The following is a 9,667-nucleotide window of genomic DNA, read 5'->3' as shown; positions in this document are numbered from 1 at the left end:
GCCAGCCCGTGGGGAGAGCGGCACGGGCGGGTGTCCCCCATGGGCTGGCACCCCGCGTCCCCTCAGCGCCCGGCTGGGACGGACGTGGGCCCCTCAACACCCCAGCTGAGATGGTCGTGGTCAATGACCCAACCAGCCGTGGTCCCCTTAACACCCCAATCGAGATGGTCACAGTCCCACTAATGCCCCAAGATGGCCACAGTGCCTTCCACCGAGGGGACCCAAGTGAGACCCAATGTCCCAGCTGAGATGGCCAACTCCTCAGTGCCCTAAACCAGTGCCTTCAATGTCCTGACCAAGATGGCCACAGACTCTCTGTGCCTCAGCCAATATGGCTGTGACCCCTTCAACACTCCTACCATAACAGCCACCCTCCCCTGAGTACCTGAACAGAGGGTGCCATGCGCCCCCTCAGTGTCCTCACCAAGACGGCCACGGTACCCTCAACCCTGACAGCTGCCAATCACTCTACACACCGACCAGGCTGGTTGCCTGTTCAGCTCAAGGGTTTTTGGTAGCAGCCCAAGAGAGGCAATGCTGCTGTAAACCACCTTGATATCTCTCTCTCCACCTTGGATTCTTCCCTTAAGCAGCCCATAATAAGTCTTGTGCAAGCCCAAAGTGTACTTCCCTGCCTCCAGTATGAGCACCATACCCTGAAGACATCCCAGGATGAGCCCCATATCACTAAGACAGAGGGTCCTCTTGGTCCAGCTGCTCACTCATGGTGACGTGTCAGCACATCCCCACAGTGGGACAGTGCCAGGAGGAGCCGGGCAGGGCAGTAGGTAAAGCAGAGCCAGTTGAGACACCCTGGACATTCACCAGCTTTGGATTAAGGGAGAAGGTTTTGGTGCAGGTAAAGCAGATGGGGTCCCTGAGGTGCTGGACACCCTTCAGCTGAATTAATTCACTGGGTGGTGCCCCAGGGAGAGTTCTCTGTCTCCTTGCAGGAAGCTCCAAGGGGGCTGTTGGGTGGTGAGGGTCCCCTGGTTGTGGGAGAATAACCATAAAAGAGATGGATTTGCCTTCTTTTGTTCAGTTTGTTCCTGCAACAAGGCAGTAAAGTCCAGTAGACACCTCCAACCTTTCTACATTAGAGCATTTGGTTTTGTACGTGATTGCAACCTGTCACACCTTCCCCCTCCATCCCAGCTGGCTCTCAGGTGAGGATTGCTCTTGCTAGGTCTGTGCTCTGCTCTGTTGCAAAGCGAAAATATAACAGCAGCTTATCCTCATTCTGAAAGAGACTCTGGTGTCCTCCTCCCTTCCTACAAATCTATGAGCAGCTGCTAGTTCCCTTCTGTATGAAATTGTCTCAAGGGTTTGCAGTGACAAGGTGCTTACAGGTGGGTCAGCACACAGTTACTGTCTGAGATTACCTCAGCAGGTTAAAACTACAGGTTTTACCCCAATGACAACCTGCCAGCGTCACTCTTTTGAAGTGACATAGCAAGATGGCTAGGGATGTGTAGGGATGAGCACAGCTGTCCCAAAGAACTTCCCTGTGATAAAGCATGAGGAGCGAGGGGAGAAGACTTTGAACTTGCTTTTGGCAAGCTTGATTTTGAGGGCAGCAGAAAGGCTGAGGCTGTAGAACACCTAAATGAGCAGGAGAGACATGAGGATAACAAAAGCAGCTGCCAGAATGATCTGGAGCTCCTTCCAGCCAGATCCTGTGCCTTTTCAGATGATTGACAGCCTACACCCCACCTCTGTCATGAAGGGCAGGAGTCCTGTTCCAGGAAGAGCCATGCACTTCACTTGCAAGAGAGAAACAACAATATTTTTATTGATATGAAACAGCGACTTAAAGTTTGACAGCGAGCATGACAGTGGTTTAACAAGAGTCGATGGCAAGGTACATTCCGCCGCCAAAGATGTTGAACAGCGCCAGTCCCAACACCAACCCCATCACCGGTCCCCAGTACTCCAGACAGCCCTCAGCTACCATGTTGCCATCTGCCTCCCCCAAAGCCCAACTTCAGCTGGGTGCAGCCACCACAACCTGCACTGGCGGCTACAGCTTGAGCAGGGGGCGGAGGGAGCTCAGCACCCTGGGTCCTGCATCACAACGGCAGCATCTCTTGTCACTGTGTTCAGGCATCTCAAGTGTCCCCCCTGAAGTGAGTTTCAGAAGCAGAGATCTGTGCTGCCTTGGTAAGCTGCGGAGATAAATCCCATCCAACCACTCAGCCATACCAGTCACACCCTTATTTTCTGCAAATTGTCCATGTGCATCAATTTGACCTCTGGAAGATATCAGTCTAAAGGAACAGTTTCCTTTACTCTCATCTACACAGGGCTGGAGCTTGCAAATATACGACAGCTACCAGCCTGAGGATGAGGCAGCTTATTCAAACCTCTTTTGAATACACACCAGGCTTTGGGTGCCAAGTTTAGACCTCTGGACAGACATGCAGGTGCTTAAACACAGGTGTCAGGTTCAGAAGTTCCACAGGGTTAGGGCAAATCCCACCACATACACCACACTAACAGGGCAGGAGGCATGAAGATTTCTACAGCGAGACCGGACGTTACACCCAAGCGTGCCCTCAGCACTAGATGCACAAGTGAGGGTCAGCTTGAGGTAGTCGTGGTCAGTTAAAGCGGCTCAAGAAGCCTCAAGGAACTTCATCATGACCACGTCCACAAGCCTTTAGACTAGTTTTGAGAGCTCAGCAGAGAGAATAAGTAATTTATTACTCACCCATGTATGTTCAAGGTCCCACATATCCTCCCCACATGCACCCAAACGTGCCCTGCTGTGTGCACATGCCTTTCCTTTCCCCTCCCGGCAAGCTCTGACCCCCATCTTCCCCACCACATTCCTTATCTTCCAGCCCATTCCTCTTCCCCAGGGACTCAATTCCCCTCCATCCTCAGCCACATGGGTCCTCTGATTCCCCCCACTCCCTCCCAAGCACCTTGCCTTCACCTCCATCCCTCTTTATCTTCTTTCCGGGTCCTCTGTGCACCCCTCCCTGCTTCTCCTTCCTCTTTACTGCACACTCAGCTCCCCACCATCCCTGACCAGGGCTCTCCACATCCAGGTAGTGACTCCGGGACCTCTGTGCTTACACCAGAAGCTGCCCACAGGAGCCAGAGGAGCTCGTTAATCACCTTTTTATTGTCTTTCAAGTGCTGTACACAAAGTCACTCACCCCCAGGTGCTCCCAGCGCCCCTGTGCAGACCCTGCCTCGACACCCTACCCGTGGTCCGGCGCTCACAGCTAGGTGCGAGGCCAAAATAAGTTACCCGCCTCCCTGTGCTCTGCTCCCAGGCACTGGGGCAGGTCAGCATCAGCCCTCGAGCGCCGGCCCTGCCAGTGCCTGCTTCACCCAGCGTGCCCCACACCAGGCTAAGTGTTCACTTTGAAACTCAAAGTCACGGCCATCGGGCCATGCCCATTCCCAGCACCACTGGCCCCGGCTCCCATGGCTCAGCACAGCATGGCAGCCTCCGACGGCAGCGGAGAGCACCTGCAGGGAAAAGATGAAGTCGGTTGAAGCATCAGGTTGCCATACTCGTACTGCCAGCAGCTGGTGCCGACCTGCCCCAGAGAAGCAGGAGCAAAGCCACAAGGATCAGCTCAGCCTGGTGAAAGTTTGGAGACTCATGTCCAATGGGGTCCCCAAGGGGACAGCAGCACTGACTCCCTGATGCTGGACACTGCTTCTCTCCCAGTGGATCCCCAGGAGAGGCAGGGAGCCATGCCAGGCAGTACTCACTCCATCTTGGCTTCCAGGTGGTGGACGGTCTGCTTGTCCAGGTAGCGGCAGAAGAGCGAGAGAAGGTTGCTAGGCAAGAAGAGAGGCTCCACCAGAGAGGCCTTGGGCACTTGCGATAGCTCCCGGGCAACCAGGAACACTGTGTCCGTCCTGGAGGCATCAACGCAGTGAGTGAGCGCCCCACCGGCTGGCAAACCCTGACTCTGCTGCTCTTGCAGCCCCTCACCATGTCTTGAAGTCCTCGCCGCGTGCCTCCAGCAGCGTGTCGGAGGACAGCAGCCTCTCGCCGTGGCTGAGCAGGGAGTAGAGCAAGGAGATCCCAAACTGCAGGGAAGCATGAGGAGGAAGATCATAGCCGGTGACAGTGGCACCCCAGAGATGCCATAAGGCTCTGCCCTCCTCTGGGCCATGTACCTGGTTCTTCAAGGCCATAGCGAGGGGGAGCTCAGGAGACTCGGGCAGAGGCCTGGTCATCTCCTGCAGGACTTCAATGAGTTTGCTGAAGGTCATCCTGCCCACCACCTCATTCAGAGGGCTGTAGAGCAGTGGGAGAGACTGTGAAGGGCAGAGGGGAGAGCAGAGATCTCAGACCATTTGACCCATCACAGCCCCAGCCCCCTCCCTGAGCTCCATCCCTACCTCTCAGAAGGATGCAAAGGCCAACACTGCACCCACCTCAGGGGGACTGCCACCAAGGCTGTTTTAATCCATCCTGGAGACCTTTCCCCTCCCCCCAGGGAAGGAAAGAGGCCTGTTTTCACGTCAACCCCACCAGCTCCCTGGTTATACTAAGATCCAGCTAGACAGGCCTCCCCCATTGCCCAAGGTGCCCCCCCCCAGCAAAAGGAGACAGGGAAAGGTGGCAGCCCAGATGCTCCTGCCCTGGCTGGGGGTGCTCACCTCATCCAACACATCCTTCTTCATGAGGAAGGGCAGGTGGTGGGTGATGGTCAGCAGGATCTTCTCTGCTTGCTCCCGGGTCAGGTGCGGCAGCAGCCGGGCCATGAACTTCTTCCCCTTCCGCACACACAGGAGTTGCAGGAATTCATCCTCTGCCTCCCTGGGGATAAAGGCTCCATTGGCACAGATTCCAAGGGACCTGTAGCATCTCTGTCCATCCAGAAGGACCAGCATCAGCTCCAGTGGAGGACGAGGTTCGTGAGCAGAGTCAGCACAGATCGTGTTGACACACAGAGGACAGGATCCAACCCTCCCTATCACCCAGAATTACTCATCCACGACCACCTGAGCCAAGGACCAGGATGTGCTGCCTGCTCCCCTCTCCCCATGGCACAAACTCACTCTTCACTGCTGCAAGCTCTGATTTTCAAGGCTTGATAGATACACTCTACTTCTTGGCTCTTCTGCTTCTGAGAGCAAGGCTGCTGCTCCTCTTGGGCCAGGGACATCTTCTGCTGCATCTCTTCCACTTCCAGCAATGGCAGGAACAGCTGGAGAAACCATAGAGGGTAAGGGGGAAGCTCACAGCATCCTCTGTCTGTCAGTCACCCAGGACCTCTGCCCAGGCAGACACTCCCTCATAGAGCTCCTCAGATGAAAGCCGAGCATCTGCATCATCCGACCCTGCCCCAGATGGTGACTCACTCACCTTCTCGATCCTGTGCAGCGCCCGAAGCCGGTGGTTCCCTGCAGCCTTCAAGAGGGGAGAAAGGAAGGCACAACAGTTACAGCCAGCACCAGACACCACCGATGGGAAAGCACTGGGCCAGCTGCTCCCTGGGGATCAGAGGTGGCTTCAGGATACAGAACAATCCCCCAGGGAGGCCACAGCCAGCTCCGACTGCCTGGAGCCCCCATCCCACCCCTCAGCAGGGGACAAGCTGTCACCACCAAGGTGGCACCCACACAAACTGTGTGCTCGATGACATGTCTCAGGGCAGCATCCATGATCGGTCACAGCAGACCTTAAAGCTCCCACTAAAGCTGCTCCAGGTCCTGGGGAAAGCTAGGAGCAGTGTCCCCAGGCATCTGGGCCACCACCAGCCTGTCTCTCCCTCACCTACCTCCTCCACAAGTGCATGGTGCACAGCATCGATGGCCCGGCGAGGGCTGTAGCAAGTGGACACCGCGACCTGGCCCAGCGAGCCCGCGATGCGCACCACTGGAAGAGAGACGGGATACGGTAAGACCACATCCCGCAACCCCTTGCCTGGCCCCCTGCTGCCTGCCCCAGCCCCTCACCGGAGTTGTACATCTCCACTTTCTGGATGAACGGTGTGACCAGCTTGGGGGGCTCCTGCTTGTTGCGCCCGCCAAGCAGCTCCTCCTCTACCTGCTTGCGCTCCAGCCGGTGGTAGTACGTCTGTAACAACAGTCGTAGACAGGAGAGGAGCCACCATGAGCCCAGGCACCATCTGGCTCCCAAAGGGATGAAATCTCAGCACCAAGGAGCAGGATGAGTTACTGGCATTGCTGGCAGAAGCTCACCTGGTAGTAATAGTCATCATCCATGTTCTCACTCTGCAGCTGGATCATCTCCACCTTGATGACCCAGTCCTTCTCCTTGGAGGTCATCAGCCCACAATAAGGGTCCACTTTAGGAGACCACAGCTTCTTGGGGGAGATGCTGGCACAGAAGAAGATAGCAGCCTGCTGTGACTAGCCAGAGCCCCATCACCACCCCACAGCTCCACAGGGTCCCCCCAATACCTCTGTGCTTGCCCGCCTTGCTGCTGCCGCTGGGTCAGGATCCGCTGGTGCTGGGGGTGCAGCTGGGTCATATGGCTGGGTGTGCTGCAAGGGAGACCAAACGGAGGTCAGGGGCTCAGCACCCACACTGGAGATGTCCCCAGAGGGGAGACACCCTGCCAGCAGCTTTGTAGGGCTCCTCCAGTCCCACACAGGCACCCTGCTCACCCTCCCACTAACCTGAGGTTCAGCTGGCCACTGGCTGATGGACTGAAGAAGAGAGCGGCATCCAAAGACGGAGACACGGGGCCGAAGTGCATGGCAAGAGGCTGTGTCGGGCTGCTGATGTTGGGGGACACAGACTGGAAAGGGGTTGGAGATGCATACCCTGTGGTCTGGAGAGGGAGAGAGAAATATTCCAGTGTCTAAGCCTTCCCCTCCAAGGGTCATAGAGCGGTCTGCCAGCTTCACACTAGCTTCTTGCTCCTGTCCTTGCAGGGGCCACCCTACCCCAGCACAGAGGGGACACGTGGGGCACCGCGGTAAGGCAATACCCCTCCAGGATCCTGACACCACAGCTGGGCACGACAAGGGGACCTGGATGTCACCAGGGATGGCATGCCCCAGGTCCATCACCAGTGTCCCAGCATGACACCAAGCACCTCATCCTGCCCGATGCAGGTCTCACAGGGACGTCAGGACAAATAGATTTATAAAGCAATGGCTACACCGGTGGCTCTGCTTTCCCCATCAGCAGGATGCCAGAGATGGGAGCTCAGGATTAGATGGAACTGCAAAGTCTGCCCTGGACAGCAGAGCTTTGGGGAGACAGCATCCCCATCTCCTGCTGCTCCAGGGCCACCACAGAGGGGGCACTGCAGTGGCTCATAGTCTGCTGCATTACCTGCTTAGAAGCGAAGAGCGGAGAGGGTCTGCGAGGCGGTGTGAAGGGCCGAGGAGAGCACGGGGAGTGAGGCACCAGGGATGACTGCTGCAGGGCAGGAGAAAGGAGGTGTTGCTGGGACAAGCCTGTCCTCAAAGCTACACCTCTGGGTAGGGGAGGGCAGAGAAAGAGGACACAACAGCCCACTTATAACCTGTTACCTGACGGAGAAAACGCTGGGGAAAGGACTTGGGAGACATCAGTCGCAAGTCGGGACGCTTGAGTCGGGGAGAGCCCCCATATCCCCTCTGCACAGGGGAGCCAAGGAAGTCAAGGGCCACGTTGGTGGATGGTGGGGGCCTCTCCAGGACCTGGAGGATAGCTTTATCCTGAAGGGAGGAGGCAACAAGAGATGGGAATGGGGCCCAGCTGGGATCAATTTAGCTTCCTCAGCATCAAGCAGTTCACCAAAGCCTTTGGTTGTTGCTCACCCAGACTATGCACCAACCAGGCTCCTATCTTTGTGGTGTGCAACAGCAGGGGATCCACAGAGACACCTGGCATGCGGGTCCCCATCCCCTCAAACTCAACAGCTTTGCCTTCAAACCCAGGCTCTGCTTAGGGTGGGCACCTCTGTCCACAGCCATGGCACCCAAGAGACACATCTTTGCACCTCCAAATCCACAATGAGGCTTTGGAGGTCCCTGGTCATCCCAAATTGCCTGCATGACCCTTGGCCCAGAGTACTGGGGAGCCCTCAGCCCCTCCCCAAGGGCCTGGCTGGGGGTACCCACCTCCAGCATGTGGTGGGGTGGGATGCTGCCAGGGCAGGAGCCCCACACTGTGGGATCCATCGCCAGCTGGAAGACAGGGAGACAGTCAACATGGGGAAGGAGGACAGGAGGAGATGGGCAGGGAGCACTGTGGAAGCTGCTCAGCCTCATCACCAGATGGGAAGGGACATTTTTACCATGTCCTCTTTGCTGAATTCTGCCCAGCAAGCATCAATCTTGCTGTCCAGCACTGCCGAGTCCTGGCTCTGCAAGCAAAGAAGAAATTACAGGCACCTACTCAGCCCTAGCATGAGTGTTATTCCTCCCTTGGGCAGGGACCAAACTACCCCCTGATGCCGTCCATGAGGCAGGACCCACAGGTGTGGGGATGGAGGAGGAAGCAGCAGGTCCCTGCCAGCCCCCCTTGCCTGCCAGCCAGGCATGGGTCCCCTCCCTCTCTGCTCACGCATCACCTCTAGCGTGGGTTTGCTCTGCACGACTCTCATCACTGCAGGGTCTCCCAGGTCATAGAGCTCATCACAGGGCACTTGGTCTTCCTCGTGTTCTTCAGTTCCCAGCTCCTCCTCTTCCTCCAGCTCTGAGCCAACCTGCTCAACCTCCAGCTCCATCACACTTTCTTCCTGGGGTTCTTCCAGCTCTTCCAGATGCTCAGCTGCTCCAGGCCCCAGTTCTTCCTCAGCCTTGGTCTGCTCTGACACCACTTCAGCCAGCTCAGAGCTTACTTCTGGAGGCATCAGAGTTTTTGCAGCATCTTCCTCAGTGGAGTCTCGGTCTTGGAGAGGGGAAGCAGAGCACATCAGGGCTAGTGAAAGCCGGGGCAATGCCCACTAGGGCCCCTGCTCCCAACCCAGCTCCTCACCAAGCACGAGGACACCTTCCTCACCCCCCTCCTCCATCCTCCTCACCCCATTGAGTGCTGGCTGATTGCCTGACCCTGAGGCTCCCCTGAGATCTTACCTAAACCAAAAGTCATCTCATTGTACAGGTCGAGCTCTTCATCCTCCTCGGCCATCTCCTCCAGCAGAGGCGCATCTTCCGTCAGCAGGTAGTCCTCGAGGATCTGGAGTCAAAAGTGTTAGGGTCTCCGCTAAGGGGCATAGGCAGGGAAGGTGTAACCCTAACCCTCCCCCACAGCTGGCAGTGGGGGCAGCTCCCAGGGCTCACGGCTGCTCTGCAGCTGGAAAGAGAAGAGCAAGAGCCACCAGCACTACCAGTGCAGGACCCATTGGCTCAGCGCAGGGTAGGAGCCCACTGAAGCCTGCCAGAAGCAGAGCTGCAGCCATCCGGAAGTGACAGTGACCCCTGCCAACACAGGGGATGCGAGTATGGAACAGCATCAGAGTGGCTGGTACTGAGGGACACTGTTAGGCTTCAGAGTGAACACCCCGCTGCCAGGGCAGGAACAGCACCCAAGCACAAGGCAGGGAAGGGCACCCCACCAGCCCCTCCAGGGTAGTGTCTCCGCCGGTACCGACCGCTCTGGGGAGAGCCAGCACCAGGAGAGGGTGCCCCGAGGGACCTAGCACCGAGAAGGAGGGAGTGTGACCCAGGGAAGCAGGAGAGGGGACGGCTCAGGTAACGGAGCAGCATGCCACGGTGGGCACTCACA

At 57.1% G+C, this 9,667-nt stretch overlaps 1 protein-coding gene across 1 annotated transcript; it reads right to left on the bottom strand.

The window, feature by feature from the left end:
* Positions 1 to 3,443: 3,443 nt before the first annotated feature.
* Positions 3,444 to 9,070, bottom strand: LOC104504179 (protein PAT1 homolog 2-like). The gene is made up of 17 exons (XM_010150778.1): positions 9,016 to 9,070; positions 8,511 to 8,830; positions 8,235 to 8,303; positions 8,059 to 8,124; positions 7,486 to 7,653; positions 6,622 to 6,776; positions 6,403 to 6,486; positions 6,181 to 6,319; positions 5,935 to 6,055; positions 5,757 to 5,854; positions 5,342 to 5,386; positions 5,035 to 5,183; positions 4,633 to 4,792; positions 4,147 to 4,287; positions 3,959 to 4,056; positions 3,733 to 3,882; positions 3,444 to 3,483 (listed from the first exon to the last, which is right to left on the bottom strand). The coding sequence occupies exons 1-17, from the start codon at positions 9,068 to 9,070 to the stop codon at positions 3,444 to 3,446; spliced, it is 2,058 nt and encodes a 685-aa protein (XP_010149080.1).
* Between the last annotated feature and the right edge of the window lie 597 nt (positions 9,071 to 9,667).

This window comes from Eurypyga helias, unplaced genomic scaffold (genome assembly GCF_000690775.1).
Source record: "Eurypyga helias isolate BGI_N326 unplaced genomic scaffold, ASM69077v1 scaffold38564, whole genome shotgun sequence".
Lineage (NCBI taxonomy): Eukaryota > Metazoa > Chordata > Aves > Eurypygiformes > Eurypygidae > Eurypyga > Eurypyga helias.
This window is presented reverse-complemented; position numbering and strand designations above follow the sequence as displayed.